Below are 25,241 nucleotides of genomic sequence, written 5' to 3' on the forward strand. Positions count from 1 at the left end.
TTCATAAGATCAAAACAAAAATTGCCATCAAATATTTCAAAGAGCACTACAAACACTGCCGAGTGGGGTGTCAAGCACTACATTAAAAGATAAAACAAGTCGTGGAAATATCATGAAATTTAAAGAAATTCTTTCGCTTTGACGTGTGCAAGGTAAATTAGTTTGTCTCATCTATGACCCACAAGTGTCGTTGTCGATCCAAAAAATGCAACGCAGGTCAATTGTCTCTTCCAAGATGTATCGTCTAAATTGGTCAGTCATAACTTTTAACCTTTTTTAAATGGTGCCCCAGTAGTGCTTTGGTTTGGATCTGAATTTGTCTAACAAATATGGGAGTTTTCGTGGTATATGTCTTAGAACAAAGTAAGTCTTCGTCTCTTACATCTTTCATTCAGTGTAATTAGGGAACAGATAGTCACGATGTAGCATTAAATGCACGCGTAAGTATCAGAATATTCCCCCCCCCCCCATCCATCAGTTTTCCCTCTATTTGCACACTACAGTTTCAGTAGACTGTTGCCGACACTGCTGACAAGCTGACGCTCGATTCCCATATCACCAATTTCCATTTCATCCACTTTTATTCCATTCATTTTTTCGTTGTCCTCTTTCCAATACCAACCCTTTTTCATTTCACCCCTGTGATTTTCCGACCTTTCCCATTTAGCCCCTTTCATTGTTCGCCCCTTCATACCTACACGGGACCTCGGTTGATCGTCTCCTCCGCTATACAACTGACAAGGGAGACCCGTCCTGAAACTCTTACAGAGTTGGCATTGGATTTGGAAATGAATGAATTTCTTTAACACTTTTTGACGGGCGCCTAAAAAAACACTTGTTTGGAAAGGTTCTGGAATTATTTAAATCTATCTAAAAAAAAAATAAGTAGACAAATTATTTGTCTGCCAGAAACGGAAATCCTTTCATAATACCGCCATTCAACTAAAGACTCAAAGGGATACATAATTTGTATTCTATTGATAATATGCCTAACCGATAATGTAATAAAACGTCATCACGTCGTTAAAGAGGCATCTTTACAATTCGTTCAAACAATAATACCTTAATCTTAAAAATGGGATTTTTTTGGCTTATTAGATTATCAGAAATACCGTCAAGATCTCACTGTCATGCATGTGTATCCATAATTATCAGTGTTTGAAAGCAAAAATACGAATCTTATTTTAGTGAGACAATGCCTTATATAGAAAACGCACAATATAGCTGAAGTACTTTTGGAGTTAATTTACAAATATATTTAAGACCAAAATCGACGCTCGAAAATACTGAATGTTCCCCTTTAAGGCTTTAAACGTTTCAAACCACGTTGCACTTTATGAACTAGCCTATATCATATACATGTATACTAAATTTTGTCTTAACATGGTACTGGGAGCGAGGATTAAGAACGGAAACTCTCTCCCCTAAATTGCTTCAAAAAGAGCTTACACGTATTTTAGAAAGAAGAAACAGGACAATGAAACTTGTCTTGAGGGTATTTAAAAATGGTCAAGGACGGTCACTTTAATTTTTCATGATTTTTTGAGTCATTGAGTGCACTTCTGCAAAAGACATATTTTGAGAAATTTTATTAATATGTGTTTTTTATGAATTATCATGTGTTCTTAATCATTTCATTATGTTCTTATTGCATATGAAGAGTTCTAACCAATCATAAATGTCCATGTAAGAACAGTCTGGATTAACAAAAAAATACTTTTTGACCTTTCTTGTCCGGTCACACAGTGGAATTCTGCTTGTAATTCTCTTCAATGTTAGCTAATTATGAATTAATTATGGACATGTGAGACAAACTGGTATTTTTCCAAGTCATTACAACATCTCTACGTTCTATTCATATAAGTATCCATAATGAAAACCCATCTTTAATAGTCTAAATAGATAATATTTCTTATTTGGTATATTTATTCTATAATGCCAATGCCTACTTTCGTCTTGTGGAATCCGAAATTTCGACTGGCGGAATCCAAAATTTCGAGTTGTGGAATCCGAAATTTCGACTTGTGGAATCTGAAATTTCGACTTGTGCAAAATACATTCAGAAAAATAAATTTTTTTTAGATGGGTCTAAAAGGCTTTCGTACATTCTTAAAAAATCTAATTGAACAAACAAATCAGATAATATCAGATAAGAAAATATATCATAGAACGAGGAACATGTCGAACTTAAACTGTAAACAATTTGAACCCAGCGAGGGTGAAAACGACAGCCGGTCTCAATGGTCTTTATGTTAATCTATTTATTTTCTCTACCACTGTTTGATTACATGATCACCACAAGTGGTCAAAAGTCGGCTCCAATTACCCGGTTGAAATAACTCATTTCGTCTTGCTTACCGTTATTTTCATTTACATTGAAGGAGAAAATAATATCCTACGTCACAATTCCTAACACCTGTTCTTGTCAGATTAAAGCGCGTGCCATTCTTCTAAAAGGCGGAGCATCTTATGCAAATATGAATGATGCCAGATGATTGGTTCCTGGCATCTTAAGAAGCTGATAATTCGGGTGTAATTGGCACCCCATTCTGAATAAAGTTATATACTTATCAAACAAAACGTATATTTACCGTTATATATTTGTCGGCACCTTTTATTCTTTTGGATGCTGGTTATTTCAAATAATATTTTGATTTGGAAAGAAGGATAAAATTTATAAAAAATGGAGTACATAGAAATTGGTAAGCTTTATAATTTTTTTCGAATTTTATTTTTCTTTATAAATTTTGTAGTATCACTTCATGATTTATGGCAGATTTTTACACCAAACGAAATTAATACAATTTCTTATTGGCTTCAGAATCGGTGGCTTAAACCTGACTGGTCTGAAGCGTTTATTTCTATGTTTTTATATCAGGAAATCGAACTGCACGAAACAATTTTTTTTCTATTTTAGATCCAAATTTAAATGTTCAAATCTTGCATTGTTCTTGATATGATTTCATAATCTACACATGTTTTAATATTGACCACTTTCGTCACCCATGGCCGAAAAAAAACCCGACGGAAAAGGGACTTATAAATTTTTGTTCAACATCTGTACTACAAATAATGAACGATACAAACAATTAGTTTTATTGGAATAAAAAAATATAAATTTATAAAATAATCATGATATATCTTGAAAACAATCATCAGGAGATAAATTAAATTTTCGTTATCTAAATTAATTTCAATCTATTGTATCAATCTACTCGAGCGATTGTTATTGTCTCTGTTGGAAGTCTTGATATCATTGATAATTACGTTAATAAAATAACATAATAAGATAGGTCAAAGAAGGGAACCTTGCTTCACCCCGTGTGCCGATTGATATCAATTACTTAATATTACAGAACTATAGATTGCAATAATCTGTTTAATACCCGGAAAACCCTTTTCAAGACCAGTATCTTTTTAAGTTTTTGAAGTATCTTCCCAATCGTGAAGATTCCATTTTTGTGGACATTTTTTGATTCCAACACACTTTGAAAAGATTCAAGTTGTTATTGTGATAAAATATACTAATATACTAATAATAAAATATTATTTTGTATAAAAACCAAAAGTTTAGAATTTCAGTTGATTTTTCAGTTCACTTTTTTTCATATAAATACTGAATTTATGTGATACTCGGATCAAATGGTAACCAAAAAATATTTGAAGAAATTATCTTACCTTCGAATGGATTGCAAAAGTTAAACGTAAACGATAAATAAGATAAATCATAACATATTTAAATCAAAAACTATTTTTGTAACCAATTTACCGATTTCGGGGCAGGGAGGGTTTGATTCTCTCAAATATACAGGTCTAGGGTGGAGCAGACACTTTATTTAGAAATTAGGATTAAGGGTCTTGATATTGGGTTTTCTTCTAAGGGATAAATATATCTATATAAATTAAACGGCCTCCCTTTCCTGCTAAAGAGCTTTTTGTTAATACATTATAGATAGAAATTGATATCCACACAATTTGTTCTTGTATTTATTACAAATTTCACAGCAGTCTAAATTATACTTTAATAAATATACAAAATATATCAAATTTAACATTAAGTACAATTTTAGGTAAATAATTAATATATATATATTTTTTCAGATGTAACAAGTAACACAAATGTTCCTGACGGTCATCCTATGATGTCACAATCTGACATACTACGTCACTTCCACCAATCAAATGACACCCAGAGCATTACCAATAACACCTCCCACAGTTCCATTATGAGAGAACAAACTAACAAATCAACTGGTCAATTTCTGGCATCGTCCCTAGAGATGTCAGTTAGTGAAAGGCAGGCGGTTCGAACTGACAACACCGAAGTTAAATCTGATCCCAAGAGTGCTGTTAAACCTATTGTTCGACCTTGGCTAATCGAACCATCTACGAAGAAGAGTAATCAGAAGCAAAATAATCCAATCGTCTCCCAGAGTCAAAATGTGCCCAACGTTGTCCAGCCGACACATCCTGTTGTACCGTTACCTTTATCACCACGATACTGTTCAGATCAGCTTACCCTCAATCAAATTGATGCTATCAGACTTTTACGAGATCAAGCAGTTCTATATTCCGATCCTAAAACATCTTACTACCACGATCCTAGCTTCAGGAACAATCTGAATTCTTGGTTTTATTTTCTACGGAATGGAAGTTGTGAAGGTCGGGTTACCACTGATCAATGGCCTAATACAGCCATTTCACCTAGCCATCATTCTATGTCGATCAATGGACAATCACCGCCGCGGTTTCAATGTGATGCCTGTCAGAAAAGTTACTCAACATTTGGTGGACTGTCAAAACACAAACAATTCCATTGTGCACAACAAATAAAAAAGGATTTTCGCTGTAAATATTGTGATAAATCTTATTCTTCTCTAGGAGCTCTGAAGATGCACATTAGAACTCATACTCTACCATGTAAATGTAAACTTTGTGGTAAGGCGTTTTCACGTCCTTGGTTGTTACAGGGGCATATTAGAACACATACTGGAGAGAAACCATTCAGCTGTCAACATTGTGGTCGAGCATTCGCTGATAGGTCGAATCTGAGAGCTCATCTTCAAACTCATGCCGAAATCAAGAAATACGGATGTAAAAATTGTTCCAAAACATTCTCGAGAATGTCTTTACTGGTGAAACATGGTGAAAGTAGCTGTATGGGTATTGTTCGGTAACATTGACCTGCTTAAAACTTGAACTATTGAATTAGAATTTGTATCACAAGAGTCATCATATCAACTGAGAAAATTTCGTGATGTTCTTATGATAAAAGCATCGCAAGTTGTCGGATTTTGTAAAACAAAACACCTCATAGTTCATAGTTACATTTATTGAAATTATTATTGAGTTTCATTAAAGTCGTTCATTGAAGATTGTGCATAAATCAATCATTATGATGACATTGCGTTCACATAGTTATATCATAGTATAGGTAAAATAATCAAAAGAAATCTTTACACTCGATAACCGAGGACGAAACAATTCGTGTTGTAATGTTACTATTGTCTGTGTTTTCAAACGGACGACAAACAAATTTCGTTACATATATCAATTATTGAAGAGTTTGTTGAGTTCACCTTTTCTGTGCAGTTATCGATATATCGATATTTAAATGTAATATACTTCATGGTTTTCATTTTTAAGACGTTCAAGGCAGAAAAGTTCTGCAACGGTAAGGATTCTCCACCACGGAGTTGCTGTAACCAAGCATTGTTGTTAGATATTACACGCGTTTGATTGTGTTCAGAGTCTCTGATGTGTAATAAAGGTGCTTTGTAAAACAATTTCAAAATGGAGGTCGGGTAGACTGGAGGATTTATTGCTTCATTGACGGGACCAAACGTGAATGTTTGTTGTAGAGTGAGATAATCAGAGAAAATAAAATACCACACACAATGATAAATAGTGGTGCCAAATATCTTTAAGAGAACAAAATATATCTTTTCTTATTCAAATCTTAGGTCTTTAATTTCTTCAGGGTTTATCAAGATTTAAATATTTTTAAATGATGTTTATCTTATGTTTTATAATTTATTATAACTTTTGACTATTTTTTGGGATATGGTGTCAAGGGATATTTGGTCGATTTTAACTCGCTGACATCACAAAGACTAGTAAGCTTTAGTTTACTTTTTTAATATTTATTTATTATTTATGGCTGCATTTGGTATCCATACTTTTTTCATCATCACAAAACTATAAATCCACAAAGTTCTTCAATTTGTGATGTAACATATTTACCTTTCCATAATATCCAAACCAGTATTATTTTTTGTATTGAACATGTGATGTCAAATAATTGCAGTCGATTACATATATTCTATTGCATGTAAATATTGTTATTGTATATTCATTCATTAAATATTTAATATCATAATATTTATTTAATCGCAATAAAATTTCTTCATAATATTTTTATTTTTTATTTAATTTTGAAACAAGACTGCTACCGTTTAAAGTGATACTACGTCTTAGAATGAACATAAAATTTAAATTCTCGAATAGGTCAATATTAGTCTATATTCATCAGTTAGATTACCTAGTGTCATAAAGTTACAACAGAATCCCTGTAAAATCTTGAAAATTTGAAAATTCATAAAAATAAGTAATTATTGAAAAACGCTTAATCTTGATATAATATATAATTATAATATTTCAATAGTTAATTGCATATTTATGGATACTTATTAAGTTTTTGGGATTTATCGGATTATATAAGGATTCTGTTATGTTATTTATGACACACGGTATATCTACTGGCTCTTATTCGCCAAGCTTAAAATTCTTAAATTTTATGTTAATTCTAAGACGTAGTATCACTTTAAGATACCTCGAAGTAGTGAAGAAGCCTCACACAAGATATGTCATCGAATCCTTGGCATCTTTATGATTTATCATATTGATTAACTGTATTGTTTGAATTAAATGCTCTGAGTTTTTGTTTATCGTGATGACAAGAAGATCAACCGATACAATTGGTTTTGTTGCGCATCTTTAATGAAAACCATTTAGTAACTTCTGATATGAAATATTTCTTACTGATGTTTTAAGCTAGCCTATGTGCTGTTTTGACGTGAGGAACTGACATCGGTATACATTTCTGTAACACTGACGCACACAACTATTCTGGTAACCCACGAGATCCTTTTTGTTGAAAATTCTTTAGTAATCCGAATTAAAATTTCGTTTGACTAACTTTAAGTTGCAATTGGGATTTCTCATATAAATGAATGCATTGAAATGCGACCTGGTCCGAACCTGGAATACAAGTCCTTGTTGCCGTCTGCAGTAAAATGTGCTATCTCGTTCCGAATTTACACCCAAATTGCATCTGGCTACATTTTACAATGTATACATATCACACCTGCGGTGGGTCAATCGTCATTGGTGGCTACATTTAGACTAAATTACAAGAATATAAACACAGAACACACTTGCCTATTTAAAGGGATATTAGCCATTTTGTAATTGGTGTAGAAAATGTTTATTTATGTTGTAAGAATAGGCAGTAACATGATAATCAAACTGCCTGTTTTCATACCTATCACGTTAAACGTCTAAACAAACGTGAGAACATCTTTCTTTGACTTATTTGATGAGATACACGTGTTCTTGGACCATTGTAAATACATTAATCACATGTTCTAATATTGTTTTATATCCCCATCATTCACCGGTACAATTTGCATAGTTTGGCAAAGGTTGCAAGTACATATTTTATTTACTTGTAAGTTAACGCTAGTTTGAATGATAATAACGCCACAGAGTAATGGTTGGTTGGTAGATGACATGTTCTTCGAGCGGATGTTGATATCACAAACTAGGTAGTTGTTGGTAGACGTAGTAGTTGGTAGTTGCATTGAATGATTCTAAACTGTTGGTTTGGAGTGTTTTGGAAAATATGTTCACAAAAAAAAATACACAACTCGTCATCGTCTCCAAATTTCTTTTCTAATGCAAATGTATCTTCGCCCATCATCTGGCGAAATTGTAACGCATGTTATGTTTTAGGTAATTGGGCGTGTTCAACATAAATGGACATTTATGACTGGAACATAATGATAAGATTAAGAATACATGGTAATTCATTAGAAACACTAATAAATGAAATAATTTGCTTAAATTGACACTAAAAAATAAGGAAGCCCATCTTTAAATCTTTATAGTACATAGGGGCATATCCATTGTGCATTTGTGACAAATGATAAACGATTTGTCTATTAGTTGTTACTTTAAAATCCTTCCTCATTCCTCACCTCTTTTTCTAATGAAATATTTTCTAAGTTAAAATATTGGCCAGAAAATGAGAGGAGCTAGTAAGAAGTGTAGCAAGTGAAATAATGATAATAGATTTACCAAAGTTAAGAGAAATAATTGTTTGATAATAGTCTGTTTCTGTCTTTACTTTGTGCCAACAATTATATCAGTTTCTTCTTACAATCTAAATATCAACAAAACAGATACACTTTCTTCTCGTGCTTCTTTCTTTTAGTTTTTTTTAAAGAGGCCAACTGAAAAGGACCATAACCAAAAACCATTGAGATGCAGAAAAAAGAAAAAGTTTTTTTCAATTCTGAACAGATACAGATTAACTTCAAAACACCATCTCTATATTTCTTATTAAAACAAGATCTAAATACATCAGAAACACTTTCTTCTCTTGTTTCTTTCTTTAGTTTTTTTTAAAGAGATCAACTGAAAAAGACCATTTATATACAGAAAGTTGAACGTAAAAAAGAATATGTTTTATATTACATGTTCCTTTACATATAACGACAAAAAATCTGAATTTAACAGATACACTTTCTTCTAGTGCTTCTTTCCTCTGTCCTTTTAAGAAGACAAGACAAGATCTTAACACAAAGCACATTTAGAACAGAATCAAATATGAAATAGACCAGTTTTATAATACATTTAAGATTTACATAGAACAAAAAAGACTTTCTCTACGTTTGTAATAATATTCATCTGTACACAACAGATTGTTTTCTACCCTTAATATATATGTATAAATTTTTAATATCTAAAGTTTTAAATTCTTTGGTAGGCTACTACTAAATTTCACTGCCAAAATGAAGGAATTGCTCTGTCTCTTTAACGCTGTTCAATAGAAAATATATCGTTACTCTTTTCGTTTCTTTTCCTCTCACCTGCTTGTGCTTGTACGAAGCGACAGGTTCGACATTTTTCAGTTTTTTACTCTGTTTTTCCACCTCATTTCACACGGAGTAGAATGATGAATATTACACACGTTTCATCTCAATTTTCTGTGAATAAATTAACCTCCTATAGGGAAGTAGACTAAATTACCATTTGTTAAAATTGATGTATGGATTTAACATACGTACAACGACCCTCTTTGTACTCCCAGTTTACAAAGGCAAATTAAAAGTTCTAAAAATACTTCAAGAATTTGTATGTTTGGTCTCAAGCCTCAATCGACGATTAACACTCGGGCAAGTTATACTTTTGGTTACTCTGTTAGTTACCTTATCAAGCTTATTGGAAGTGTCGGAACGAGAATTATAGTTCTCTGTCAATTTGCCTTGGATTTGAAACTATCTGTTATTTCTCGAGATATGAACGAATTCTTCCAATTTTTGTTTTATGTCCCATGATCTAAAAGATTTCATCAAGTATGATCCAGTACTTTTGACAAATTTCAACCACGAAAGAGCTATCTTTGGGAAAAACCTCTTCGTAACTACACCAAACAACCGTTCTTCATTTTTCAATATATCTGCAAAGCAGATCCTCAGATTTAGTTGTTGAAGGACATTAAACTTTGTAAGTTTAACATGTTTGTAACAATCGATTAGTTTTTTTTGACAACACAAGTTTTACGATAATTGATTTTGCTTTTTAAACTCTCACTGCGCTTTCTGCATCCCTCAAGATACACGAGTTTTGCCTAAATCTGAATGAACTCACTGTGCTTTCTGCACCCGCCAAGATACATTCTGAAATAACTTATATTCAAGAAGGTGCGTTAATAGAGGCAGACGTTCATTAATTAAAACTTGAATCAAAGTAATGATAGAGTCATTAATTCTGCTGGTTTGTACCTCAATACAAGACGCTGTATAATTACCCAGCACTTGTGTACATTTCACTTGGAACTTGGCAACATCAAAGTCAGTGCTAACTGCTTCATTTCTATAAACATGTTCCATACAATGATTTTCTGTCTGTTTTAACAGTTTATGGGTAGAGTAGAAGAATCGCTCCATTAATATCGTGATCACTTCTGGAATTCTCAACATTTCTGCTTGTTGATTTACGCTTGTGTTTCCTGCAACAAATCGCCTCATCTGTTAGCCAATTAATCACGCTGTTATTTTCGCAGTTTCTTCCATGTTTTTAGAACAAGTTCATGCTGTATCATCGTATTTTACAAGTGCTTATACAACTGATATATCTTTTTACAACCGCATTTCTTTGTCAGTCTTGTCTATGTGTCTGGTACATATCACATTGATATGAGTAAGTAATCGTTACCACTGAAATCTACAATAGGTGACAATCGAATCTAGATTTCAAATCGGCCCAATTCCCAGACTCTAACTACAATAATAATATATTCACAAAATTAAAATGTAAGCAAGTTTTTAAAACAAACAAATAAATAAAAACTAAATTTCACAGTCCATTAAATACTGAAATTGCGAAACGAAATATTTTGTAATACATCTGTTTTCCTTTTAGTTTTAAAATTCTCGACTTTTATATCTGCCAATTACAAAAGTAATATGGCGTAACAAATAAGACATTTATTGATAATAGGAGTAAAATGATATATATCATTAAATAGAAGCGTTGAAGGCAGTTGTATTTGTCAATCTCGAACTAGACCTTTAAGCATTTAACCTATGACCTTACATTCATCAATCTAGTTTATAGGAGCCGAGTTTTTTATGTTCTGCACCTCCTTAAAGTTAATTGACCCGAAGCTTGCTACTTATTTATCTTCCTGCAGCCATAAATAATACAGATATCTTTTCTAATAAAACAAGTGAATTATGTAGCGTTAGACGTCTAGAATTGTTCTTGATATTTCTTAATTTACTATCAAAACAAATGTATTGGAATCAATTTTTAACGTTAAATTTTTTTGACATTAACTTTCACAACTACAAATAATCAATTCTTAAAAATATTTTATTTGAATCCTTAACATTCCATATCTATTATGTCCATTCATGCCGTGACTTTTCATTGATTTATGAAAATGTTTTTTGGAAAGAAAGGTTACTTTTTGTGTTTTACAATTGTAAAGCAAACAGACCAATGAATCGAGAAAAATTCCAGCACTCGTTCAGTCTTATATTTGCGTCAGTCAACTGAGTTGAAACTCTGTTTGTCAAATGGAATTTCGCTAATTACTTTTACAATATAAGTATTTAAATACAGATTTGTTTCACCAGCCAATTTGTAAATGCATTGGTTATGACATCAGCGTATCTGAAATCTCGCGAGAATATTCGTGTGTATTTGACATGTTGAATCAGGTGATGTCATACTGAACTGTAACAGAAGGAAAATAAACAGCACGTGACAACCGAGGCACCACAGGAAAACCTATTAGACACACGTGATTAGAATTCCCTCGGTTAATTATTACGTCACATACATCTCACTACAGAGATTGATAATCCCAACTGCTGAAATACCACTATATTCAGGGAATCGATCACTTATCTGTCAGTTCTTTCCAAGATCGTCTACAGGAGAAGGGTCGTGCTACAACAAACAGCAAGAACTTAAGCAACAGCCAATAGCTTTATTAATATTCTATTCTTTACCAAAATAATGTCTTTAGGAAAATTGTACATGAAATCCTTTTATTTGGTCTCCTTGGACTGCTTTGTGCGATGCATAATTTGCACAGATGAAGCTTCCAAATGGAATACAACACGTCGTCTGAATTAGGCACATAGAGAGCCTACTCATTATTACGCAAGTTCGTTTAAAAAAGTTTTACTTTCACACGGGGATATTGCATTTAGGCATCGACGAAATAAAGTTATTAGTTTAGAAAGGTCATAAATCATTTTTAAGTGTTAGTTAGCCCACCATGTTGCAATATTGACAGTAATGTTAACACTATTATTGGTGAACACCATCTGTACATAACACCCGATAACACTCCATAATACATCAGTAATATACATTATCATATTGACTGTATCACTTAGTGTTTATATAAAAATCAGGCAAGCACATCGTTAGCACCACTTTTCAACAGACATTAGCGGAGTTTTGATGCAGGTGCTCTACCCGACTTTGGTAATATGATTTTAACGTGGTACCAGCCTGGAAGTCTCTTGAAATATATAGCTTCATAATGGTATTAATAGAATTTACATCTCATATTTATGGAATAATAGAGTGACATTAAGAACGAACATGTTGTGATGAACGATTCTAGGGCTCAAAATTTTCTGTGACAGACAGAGTTTGGCAAGTTAATTGATGCCCCTGTCTGTCCAGATGTGTGAGAAGGGTTGTTTTTAATATTTGTTATTTTTTCACACGGGAATCTGTCAATATGCATGTTTGCATCTTGTTTAACGAATATTAAAATAAACAATGAATGCAGGGGGTATTTTCAGTTGATATAATTCTCGCAATCAGCCATTACATTTGTGGCCTTTTTTTAAAAACATAATTTTATGATTTATACTTTAAACCAAATTATAGTTCAATAGTCTGGTAATGTCCATGAAAGAATATTTTAAAATATATTGTTTGGTTTAAAAAAAACATGACGAGGCGTTTAGAAAAAACATGACGAGGCGTTTAGAAAAAACATGACGAGGCGTTTAGAAAAAACATGACGAGGCGTTTAGAAAAAACATGACGAGGCGCAACTGTATTTTCTGAAGATAAATAAATAACCCAAATACGATCCGAAATCCAAAGCGACTTGGCCTATTAGCGAAACATGTGGTATGTGTCTAGCACCTAATAAATGTAAATAAATGCCAATTGAGGTGCATATTGATAATTCTATATGATATGGTCATATTTCTCAATGCATGTGACATCATATCGTCACCAGAACAATGAATGGTTTCAGTCCAGAAGTACACTTCTTAGAAAGGTATTTGATGGTTCATGATTCAGGGTTACCTCCCTTGACAAGTAAATTAAACTTAAAGGTATTACCTCCCTTGACAAGTAAATTAAACTTAAAGGTATTACCTCCCTTGACAAGTAAATTAAACTTAAAGGTATTACCTCCCAAGAATCTTAATTGATCGATGTGCGGCTTGATTTAAAGATTAAAGGAAAATCAATTAAAGACATGAACAAAACAAACGAACATGCTGGTTCTGTAATTTATAATTGTATGATTGGCATCCTGTCGAGCAATAAATCGACGAGTTTCAGCCTTGACCTGTTGTAAAATCTAGATTCAGGGTTACCTCCCCTTACAAGTAATTTTTTTTTAATTATTACCTCCCTTGAACCTAAATCGATTCTACATCGATTTCGTCTCGAGTCAGAAAAGGAAATCAGATATAGTCATGGAAAAAAAAAACAAACAGATCAATTTCTACCAGATTATAGAACTGATTTCATGTCAGGTGAAATTATAGGACTTGGATCAATGATAGACAAACAAATCCTATTGATTTCACATTACGTAAGATAAATTTTTAATTGTAAACATTGCTAACTTACGGTTGCCATTATGTCAATTTTACAAAGCAACCTTACACCATATTCATCATATAGAGGTGTGTTTGCAAATCAGAAAAAATTATACAACAAATTATCAAACATAATATAGACGTTGTCTGACTTAAAAAAAGAAGATACTTTTATACCCTAGATCGATATGACCAAGCCAATCGACCACTCCACAAATACAAAACAAAATTCTTCATATAGTACGGAAATGTTTTATTAATAAGAAGATATGATTGGTTTAGATGCATGCGAATTTCGTCAGACTTGCCTAGGACCGATCGATTTCCAGTGGCCCAACTACTATAAAGACTGGTTGAACAAAATCCCCTGGCCCCCATCCTTGAGGGGGCCCCACCTTAAATGTTAACACATAATATAAAAAGGTTCACAACGTATGCTGTGACCCTAAGAAGGCTAATATAATGTACTACAGACTGAAAATCTTTAAATCTCCCATTAACAGGCATTAATTTGACTTACAGAGGGGTCTGAAAATGCAGGAAAACATGGGGGAGGAACCTCAACCCATTCAACTTGTTGAGCCACTGTCGGTTTCTACCTCAATTACATGATAGTTAAGTTGTTGTACAGACGGTGTATGTAGCAGATAACGAGTTAATGATTCTATAATTACTGGTTCTTTGATAAATTTTATCTTTCATCTTGAACATGGCGTTAAATTAGTTACAGAGATTTCCTAACGGTTAACAAGCTAGATTATACTGATTATCTATGATAACTTGATTAAATCGAGATAGCTGCCATTTCAATCTTGAGATGTCTTGTACGGTTCCTCATTCAAATCAAGGGTGTAGGCGCTAAGAATTTCGTATTGAGCCTTGTATTTGTCGTGTACGGATGAATTCGAACGAACGTTCTGTGGTTATATATTTAAAATTTGCATATTTATGGCCAATGATATTGATAATATAAATGAGCAAACGCCATTGATTATATATTTTGTACCATGTATTTTGAAAATATTGATATGATTATGTAGATATTTGTCTATATTTTAATTATGTGTCTTGGGAATAACACCGATAGTTCTTTTTATTAGCAATATCCAATCGTTGTACTGATAGATATTGCTCATATTTTATATTGCTATAAATGATGACTACATCCTGATTACAATGCCCTATTATGGATATGAATTTGTGAAAGAAAAGTCATTTTCGAAACGACGTTTTTCGGGATGGAGACATAAAGCAATTAAAGTACATATTTTAAAAGTTACTAATAATTACTAAATATAGTGTATAGCGTATCGAGCGGAACAACCCGCCGTGAGGTTGTAGAGTGAACTTGGTATTTTTTTTTTTTATCAAAGATCAAGTTCTACTTTCACCTGTTGATGTTTCTAGGGAGTTCCGGATAATTAACCAAAACCATCAGCCTTTGGCGTAAAAAGGTTAGTTAACGTGCAATTTTAATTGGAAGCCATGATATATACTGAGTAGATGAACCCAAATGATATACGCTTCGCTCTCTTCTAAAATATAACACACTCTTTACAGTGCTGTGATTCGTCATTCTACAGTGGGAAAGTGACTATTATTGTGGTCAGTTTCTTACAGGAATGACCTATCCAATATTCGTTTAACCTTATTTATGTGTTTGTTTTTTATCAACCGATCAAATACTATCGTATCCTTGAAATAAATTTTATTTTTCTCAGGTTAACAAAGAGTCAATTATATACAGTTGTGTCCCTTTGTATAAATTTCCATCACAACAAAGGTTGCGAGTGATACTCGTTTAAGAAGACCGGTAAGGCCTCATTTTCTTGCTGAAGACTTCACTGCGTTATCCGTTTTTCTTGCTGCAGACTTCACTGCGTTGTACAATTACATAATGGTACAATGCCCAGTAAGCAGTTAAGGAACAAGTAAGACTGTAAACTTTTCATTTTATTTACCTGATAGTCGAGAACTGATACATTTAATCTCCATTAAAAGCACAATTATAATACTAATAATCATAATACTAATAATTTACAATAAAAAAATAATTATAAACCTTTATTAAATCCAGAAAAATAAAATGTAGATTTTCAAAATTTATACAAAGGTTTGTTTATCGCCAATAACCATTTGGGAAGCTTTACCCAAGTTGGCATCCAATTGACTAGCCATTCTGGCACTCCATTGTACGTCAATAGAGCTGGCATCCACAGTTGAGAGGTAATGTGGCGACCTGAAAAATACAATACAAAACATCTGATGGTAACATCTCTTTTGAAGAGTCCACTACTATACAACTTTTACTACACATTTTGGCCATTCATTTGACGAGTTTTTTTCATCAAACGAATTGTCTTGCTTGTACGGATTTTTATTACCACGGCGCATCAAGAAAAAATTTTGAAGCGATAGAGCCATCCATATTTGTCTCGCCATAGTGGAATGGGCTAGCCGTATCACTTTTCAAAATTAAAATCCGACACCATGTCTCCTTCATATCATCAAAATTATATCACGCCAATAAGGACTGGCATCGCTTACAAGACATTAGTGTCACCTTGGTAATAATTGCACGTTTGTGGTAAAACGAAGGGAAGAACAACATAGTTTCATTTGTGATCCATTCTTATAGCTGGTCTTTGGCAAATCAGATTGAATTGTTCTTTACAGGATTATCCCTACCCATTTACAGCTGGGTCGAATGAAATAATGAGGAAATGTCACTTATTCCAAGCCACCAGACTGTCACACGACTATCTTACCGTCAATATCTTTTAAGTCATACTCATCACCAATATCAGCACTAAACAAAACACGACCAGTTTTCTCTAATATACAAGGATCTGAAAGAATACGCATCATGCTACTTTAGGCATATACTGACATTGCCAACGTTGTTGAATTCTAATTCCGTAGCTTTACACTAGACAGAGCTCTCTTCTTTAGGATCATTTATTTTGGCTCTCTGAATTTGAAAGGTATCTGATTTTTTGTAAGAATCAGTTAATAATTGATCTAGCATCGAGAAATTACAAAGAAAAATACATATGTATTAAAGGGGCCCTCACACCATAGCAAGCACCAGTTGCGTATGGTTGCTAATAAGAATATTGGTCAGAAGTTTCAAACGCAAATCTTATGAAACTGAGTTCTGAGCTGCGTCTGGTATATACTCATTATTCGCGACCATACACATCTGGTAATTGCTACGCTGTGAGGGCACTTTTAAGAAATTTTGTTCAGGAAAACGTCAAAAAGGCATTGAAATCATAAAATCCTACTTTTAACCGTGATAACTCATAACTTACCAGATGCTAGAGTAACGATACATTTTCCAGTAAATTCTGTGCTTTCATTCTGTGCAAACAAATCTTCGCTAACGGTCTAAAAGTAGAAAAACCCCAAATAACGTAATCACAGTGTCCATAGTGTCCAAACCAAGCCCCCATTCGCCATACTTCCTCGAGACCGTACAAGTGAGGAAACTTACGTATTCATAGATGAATACTGTCCAATCAGAATTGGGACTGAAATCTTTCTAGAAAATCTCAGCCAATCAAAACAAATCACTCGTTATGACTCTTTGTGTGCGAACGTACACGAAACGAAAGTAGCGTGTCATTAAATGTTTTGATTAATATGGACGTTACAAAATTGAGTAAGATATTTGACTTTGGAATATTTACTTGGAAAGAATGTGTTCTTATCTGATCAAACTGGCGAAGGTAAAACGATGATGTGTTTTCTTTACATGACCTCATTTCTGTTCTACCGATCTGATTGGTCAGATTTGAATAGCATCAATCTCATTTCCATGCCTACAGTGTCACAGACATTTTTGCACAAATGGCCTCACCAGATTAATGGTGTGAATAAGAGTTCAAACTCAGCAGCCATAAAAATGTCTAAATGTGCGATCTTGGAACTATTTTTAGTGTAGTTAATAAAGACCGTTCTCATCAAGCCTTCACTTGGAGCTTTTGAAGTTAAAATCAGACTTTAATGTCGGCTGGTTATGGACAAATGATGGCACTTGGTATGGTGAAATTTCAATGTAAAGGGTGAAGGTAGAAGGTGTGTCATTGTGAAGTAAACTTTTCTCGAAACGCTTGCAATTCGCAAAACCACATCTTCGACGTTGTCCAAGATACGAACGGTTCTCGAAACCAATGCGTGTTTACAGTACACAATTTTCAATCTTCCATCTCGAGAAAAGATATCTAAATTGAGTAATTTACCTTTTCTTGGAATAAATTCTTGCAAACTTCTGTTTTCACTGCACATGGATATATACTTATAAATGAAACGTTATGTGGTTCCAATTCTGGAGCTCCGTCCACTACTATTCTATCTAACTATATAATGAACGTTCAAATTACATTAGCAAAATCAAAATCAAAATCTGACTAAATCATTGGGCAGCAGAGATCAGATAAGAAAAGTCGATCCTCTCTCGCTTTGGAGCTCAAACGGAAGGTATATACTTAATAATAATAATAATAACAATAATAACAGAAAAACAATAATGTTCGTTGCTGATAGCACATGTACACACAAAATAAAATTAGAAACGACGCTGTCCTATAAATAATTCTTCCGTTATTCTTTTGTTGAATAAAATCTTGTAGATTTGAGGATTTTTTTATATAAATATTTAATGCTTACAGCCGTTTTCCCGGCACAATATGGAATGTTGAAGATCTTTGCAATTCCACCAACGGATGAAATATTAAAAATTATCCCTGACTTTCTTTCTACCATCATTCGAGCTGCATACACCGAGCAGAAATAATGATTCCTGAAATTATAGATCACACGAGTAGTTTTTAAGTGACCATGGGAAAAAAATCTCACTTTTTTTCGAAAAAAACTGTTCTATGTTGCTTTGTATAGAAACACAAGTTAAAAGATTTTGATTTTTTTCCTAAAATTGTATTCTAAAAGCCCAATTATTTTTATGTGGGTTTTACTATATTGACACCTATAAATTTTAAGACACTTATAAACACAAGTAAAGGGAAAACCAACCTTAAGCCAACAGAATTCACATCATCCCATAGTTTTGGCTCTAACTTCCAAAAGTCGGTGTAAAGATTATCAAGAGATGTCTATATAGAAAAGAAAACAAAGAAAAATGACATGTTAAAAGGCGACACACCTTCAAATGACCAAATCGAGAATTAGCTTACAAGAAGTCTTCAGGTCATCTTGTTAGTTAGAATTAGTGACTCGAAATTTTCACTCTTTAGCTTAAAAATGCGGCATTGTAACTCGAAAATCAGATTAATTTAGTACCTAATGGCCTCCCTTATTTAAACTGATGATTAAATATCATATTCAAAACTCCTGAAACCAATCTGTAACATTATTGTGAATGGTTTCAGAGCCAAAATGTTGAATGATGCTGCACGAGTACATGAATATTTGTATTTACATACCTTAACTGCACTAAATGCACAATTAACTAAAATATCAAGTGTTCCATCCTGTTCTATTTTGATTTTTTCAAATAATGTTCTGATTTCTTCAGCATTATTGTGGTCACATTGAACTGGAATACATTTACCACCTCGCCTTTCAACCTACAATATATAAGATACTGAAATTAAGAGATGGAAAAAAGCTTCGAAATGGACAGTCCCTCGGCAGTTGTAAATCGAAAAAAGTAGGCAAATGGCGCCGTCCTGGATAATTTTCCTCATGGCTCACTGCATAGCGTTTTCCGTCTTCAGTAGTGCAATAAGGTGCAGAAAACTCTTATTCATTTCATCTTACATTTTACATATTATGAAAGGCATTCTGGGCCATAACGAATCATCCGGAACAGGTCAGCAAAGATAAAGATTTAATGGGTGCAACAGATTTTTAGACATTTAAAATCCTCCAATTCTAACCACTAGTACACAGCTTGTGTCATGACTGGACAATATTTATGCGTATTGGTGATCCTTGGTGATTAAAGCAACTCACTTCTTTAGCTGTTTCTTTCAAACTTCCACCAACTTTATCGTTCGGTGGATTCAATGTTCTACCTAGTAGCAAAATGGAATAAAAAGTAAATAGTATTATTTGTTGAAATGACGTATTCTGAAAGTTTCATGGTTCAGTGCATTGCCAACCGTGATTTGCTCATACAAATTCGCAACATCAAAACGTTCAAAACTTGGCATTTTAAATTTTTGTGGAGCATCACGATCCCATATGTAACCGGGACTGAAAGCTCTTTTCTCTTAAAATATTTAGCAAATGAACTTTTTAACATTGCTAGAGTGCCATGGATCAAATTGAAGCCTAATGAAGATTCAATAAGCGACGAATAAATAAAACAGGTACAAACGTTCCTAACCGCAAAACGAAACCTGAAATCCAAAACAACATGTTGGCGAAAGATTATACAAATTGCTTACCTGTAATATAAACGGTGGCCCCAGCCTCGCCTAACTGTAGAGCTATGCCCTTTCCTAAACCTCGAGTTGCTCCAGTAACAAGACATATTTTACCAGATAAATTCTTCATGATTGCTTTAAAACAAAATCAATACACATACACACATAAATATATATATTTATAATCATCTTATATCTTTGGGTTATAACCTGGATCTATGGATAATGGATTTGATACTTATGAAGTTTTTTGATTTCTACACAAGAGGTTTTGCTGCATAAATTATGAACTATACAAATATCTGAATAGAAAACTTAATACACTTTAACAACCGACTTTAAGGGATCCGCGCAGCTTTAAGAAAAATGGGCTACAAAAAGCCATAACTTCACAATTTTTTAACTAGCTCAAGATATAGACAATTCAATAATTTATTCTGCTATGTACAAACAGATTTTTCTCGGTACTGTTGTTTTATATATATCTATATAAATTACGGTGGTGTGTGCTCAACTCCAGCAACCTTACCTGTTCAAAGTATAGTCCAATGATGAGGAGAATGATATCTGACCAGAACTACAATTCATTTTATAGCTTATTACCATTAATCACTCAATTAAAGTTAATGATCATTAGAAGACATTAGTATAATTTATAAATAATAATTATAATGAAAATTAGTTCATTAAATTCGTGTCACAAATCATTGCAATATTTAAAATATATAAACAGAATATTTACATTTTTGGCCATAATTAGACACGTAACAATACAAAACAGAATAATTACATAAATAAGATCACATTAAAAACGACAAATAAACAAAAAATAAATAAATGTAATTCATGTACATAAATGAAATAAAATCAAATATCTAAATGTACAGTATCTACAGTATATTTTGATGAAAAAATATAAACATAAAAAGTCTTGTGTCAAATATACCATGCACATGGGTAAACCTTTCTATAAAATCATGGAATACATTCGCAAAGTTTAAAACATAAATATCAATCCATCATAACATTAAAATCTAATGCAGGTGGAAATCGTAAAAGAGCAGGCTTATGCCGCTGTCCTGGCAAAATTTCCCTCATCGCTCCTTGCATGGCGTTGCCCGTCTTCATTAGCCCACATGGTGCAGAAAAGTAGGACGTAAAACTGCATTCATTTCATTTCATTTCTTGTCAAAGATGACCAATATTTAACAAGATGAAATAGATGCCAATTCTTATCAATTCTGTACAATTTAAATTTATTTAACTGTTTATTTGCTATGAAACATAATACACGCATGTGTGTTGCATTCAGAACTTATGATGTATGCTCTGTACAGGATAGGGCATGTAAATGTATATTTTGGAACCCATATTTGTGCCATGTTTGTCACTCTTTTCAAAGAGTAATGGTCGTCATTCACAATCCCTTATAAATCAAATATATTGTGTTTTCATAATTCTATAGAAACCATTTGAGTGTTTTTGAAATATTATGTTATCCCTTCTTTTATACTTTTTCCCCTTTTCCTTGTGCTAATATTTGGTAGAATATTTTCAGGGGATTTTTTTCTGGCCGTTGATCGATGGTCGCGCTTATACTGGTGGCTGTTGGCACAAGTTTGACTGTAATGTGTATACATATACAAATAGATGTAGTTAAAAATCTAATATAGTCCTAATTCGTCTAATTGATGTCGTCAGCTTGTAATGCAACTGTCTGGAAAATATTTATGTTAATCGGTGGTCACTTACAGATGAAAACGTTAAGGTCGGCTACTCTATGATACATTCCAAGTAAACCGATTAAAGAACTAGGTGGTGGCTTTCAACCTTAGCTACAGAGTGGCAATGGGGACCCCCTAATTCTGACAACTGACCAATTCCAAAATTGCCCCTCTGATTATATTATTTGCCCCTACGAACAAGCAAGTCTGGCTACGGGTCTGTTTTCAACCTGTTTTGTGTATGTGCCCCCAAATGGTATTTTGCTTGAAAGTGATATTGAAAGTGAAACTTAGTTTGGATATGAGGCATGGTCTCTCTGAGTACTCAGAGACAATGTTAGCTGAGGCCGAGTATAGTGTAGTTATATGATATGTTGTGTATATTGTAGTTGGACACTTTTTTCATAGCCTACAACACAAAGAAAAGTGAAAATGTCCTCACTTTAGCACATGTCCTTGTGGTTGAAACCTACGTTAAGAAGTCTGAGAACTGGCCAGAGATCGGCTCAAAAGTTAATCAAAGTCGATTGATTCACAGAATGGTCATTATACAACCATTTATAAATTTCGTCTGTTCCGTTTTGAGAACTGTTTATTTTCGTAAAGTAAAATAGAAGCAGGTATTATTATTATGGATTTCTTAAAAATATACTGAGATAAATGTATATATTTTAAACCAATTACATTTATGTATAATTATATTTCAGGGCAATTAATTTAATGAAATGATTGGCAACAAGGTCTGTGTTGGAGATATCACACCAAATAACTCAAGAATCACACTTTGATAGAAAACTTTTAATTATATAGAACATGAAAATAATTCATATCGTACTTGAAATTCTGTGAAGGTCTTTAAAATTGTATTAGCAGCAGATAGAAACAATTTTCTCTGTGTTAAATAGAAATTTATTCAACAGGTGACTTACGTAATCACATCACTATACTTGTCTTAATTCCTTCTTACGTCTGATAAACCACAAAATTGTTTTTGCTCTTCGTCAGTTCTTCAAGATCACAAGTATGGTTTGTTTTTGTATTTCAGTAATTTGAGCTCTTATACTTATATACCTTGGGAGTATAATTATTGTTAGCAATCGAAACATGAATTGCTCTAAAGTCAATGGTACAAAACAGAAGAAGATGCTGTTTGATTTAAAAGTCAAATTCCAACCATCCTTCATTATAGTCATGTCTACTGAATACATTTTCTTTTCAAGACCTCAAACCTGAGCTTCCTGGGTGGATTTTAAAAGAAAAACAGACGAGGGGCTCAATTAATGCATAATCTCACAATAAATCTACAGAACATGGAAATACCAGTTGTCCATTTCGACTCAAATCCACGTCCCGAATATCTAAAATAGATGCCCATAAGAACAAAGAACAATTCTTGGTACAATGGCAGTTTTCTGTAGTGAGTGAGGTAAAATCGCCCATTTGGAAATGATCATCGGGTCATTCTTGGCAGTTTCCATGTGTGCTAGCGGAACTTTCTTAAGGGGTCCTCACACCATGGCGACACCAGTTGCGTATTGTCAAGAATAAGAATAACGGTCACTTTCGAGCGCAACTCTCATTCAATTGAGTTGAGTTGCGTTCGGCCACTTTCATTAATACGCAAGTGCATAGTAATCGCTATGGCGTGAGGACACTTTAAATCTTAATGGCTTCTATCAATCAATCTATTACAATGAATATTTCGTATATATATGATACTAGGATATGGTAATACATTGTCACCTAGACGAAAATATGTTACCCCATGTTAATATTTGCACCTGATTGTGAGTTCGAGAAGAATAGATAATTGTTGTTCTATGTAGTCAGTTGACGTGTAGATTAAATACTAGGATTTAATCAATGGGTGTTTCTAGGTTTTACATATGACCTAACAAGATATTTCACTTCTATATTGTCACTCGGACCAGATAGTTTATAGATATTCCACAGGCATTCGAATTTTATGATCACCTAAGCTATGTAATAAGATATGCTTTTATTAAAAGCATTTTGTGTGGTCGGTTTTATATTAAATCAGGTTAATAAATACGTATAATTTCTCTGTATCTTAGTACTCTGGCTTACTTACGATGCTAGTATAAAATCTGAGCAGTTAAGAGTAGCATCATTTTTCTTTCTTGTAGATCTAACGATCTCATGCCATGAATTCAAGGTACTTTGTCGTATCATTTAGTGTTGTGTGCATGCATATTGCAAGATTTTATTTGAAATATAACACATTAGCAATTTTAAATTTTAAACAAGGCATTGCAACTCTGTAACACTTTAGTTCGAACGCCTCTGATCTTAAAAAAAATCATAACAAGGGTTTATTTCATGAAGTGATTGAATGTAAATTATTAAGAACCTAACGACTGGTTGACACCTGTATTGTATTGTATGTGGTGACTCGAACTAGCAGGTGAATACTACACAATATATAATGCAATCAAATAAAAATATACAATTCATATCAAAGTGTATGCGAAATACCAATGTGTTAAGATACCGATTTTGTAAAACATAAGTTATGGTGGTATTAATAATTGACAAAATTCTAACGAATATGAAAAAGCCCTGTATACCAAGATAACATTAGGCTTACATGCTTGTCTACTCACAAAAGACAGTCGCAAAGTGACATCACGCGGTCATTCTTGTGTCATTAGCCACAAGCAAATGCACTAGTTACAAGGTTGCAGTTTTTAGCATATACATGTATTGGAAAAATGGCCCTCATTTCTGTTATTAATTAGTTTCGCCTTCCTACAAGATGAAATAGTTCTCATTCATTTTAAAACACATGATTACAGGCTTCCATTCAGTCTATTCTTTCTCACAATGTCACCCAAGTAAGGACAGCGAGACGAGATTTGTACTCAAAGATTACCCATAATCCTCGACAAATCTGTAAAGCTCGACTTCTGAATTATGAAAAGTGTTTTACGTTATTTTGTTATTTATTCTGTAGAAATTCTCGCTCTGCCCTCAAATTGTTCAACAAAGGAAAGTTGGGGGTTTTGCTATTCAGTGATAAAAGTTTAAAAGAGAGTTAACTAGGACATAAAGTGGCTATGTTGTCCTTAGTAATACCATTGTCAACATCGCCCACAATTACACCATTATGCCCCTCATACGATACATTCTGTTTGGCATCGGAAATGGATTTACGCTTCTCTTCAACTCAGTGTTGTCGGAAGATTAGCCAGTGAATTGCTCTCTCTAATTTCTTAATCTCTTTAAAGAAATACAAGTTTTACATTCCTGGGAACGTTAATACTAGGTCCACAACACCTGTCGATTCATGTTTAGTTATGGAGTCGACGCTTGTAGCATACCAGCGTGGCGACCCTCTTCAATATCAAAGAGAAACATGTCTTTAACTAGTTTTTTCTATAAACAAATGATCATATGACGATCAGTGAAAGGCATGTATCCAAACGTTGTGTCTTTGATCAGAGGCT

General features: G+C 33.3%; 2 protein-coding genes across 2 annotated transcripts; one reads left to right on the forward strand and one right to left on the reverse strand.

Moving 5' to 3' along the window:
- Positions 1-329: 329 nt before the first annotated feature.
- Positions 330-5,177, forward strand: LOTGIDRAFT_159035 (hypothetical protein; the record flags this gene model as incomplete). Its single annotated transcript, XM_009052697.1, has 2 exons — positions 330-363; positions 4,102-5,177. 2 exons carry the CDS (start codon positions 330-332, stop codon positions 5,175-5,177), a joined length of 1,110 nt encoding a protein of 369 aa, XP_009050945.1.
- A 10,422-nt stretch (positions 5,178-15,599) lies between these two features.
- Positions 15,600-20,592, reverse strand: LOTGIDRAFT_187340 (hypothetical protein). Its single transcript, XM_009052698.1, has 10 exons — positions 20,580-20,592; positions 20,072-20,185; positions 19,635-19,696; positions 19,103-19,246; positions 18,693-18,772; positions 18,330-18,462; positions 17,903-18,019; positions 16,973-17,048; positions 16,427-16,507; positions 15,600-15,897 (listed from the first exon to the last, which is right to left on the reverse strand). The coding sequence occupies exons 2-10, from the start codon at positions 20,178-20,180 to the stop codon at positions 15,755-15,757; spliced, it is 945 nt and encodes a 314-aa protein (XP_009050946.1). The 5' UTR covers positions 20,181-20,185; positions 20,580-20,592; the 3' UTR covers positions 15,600-15,754.
- Positions 20,593-25,241: the final 4,649 nt, after the last annotated feature.

The sequence above is a fragment of the Lottia gigantea genome (assembly GCF_000327385.1).
Source record: "Lottia gigantea unplaced genomic scaffold LOTGIsca_19, whole genome shotgun sequence".
NCBI lineage: Eukaryota > Metazoa > Mollusca > Gastropoda > Lottiidae > Lottia > Lottia gigantea.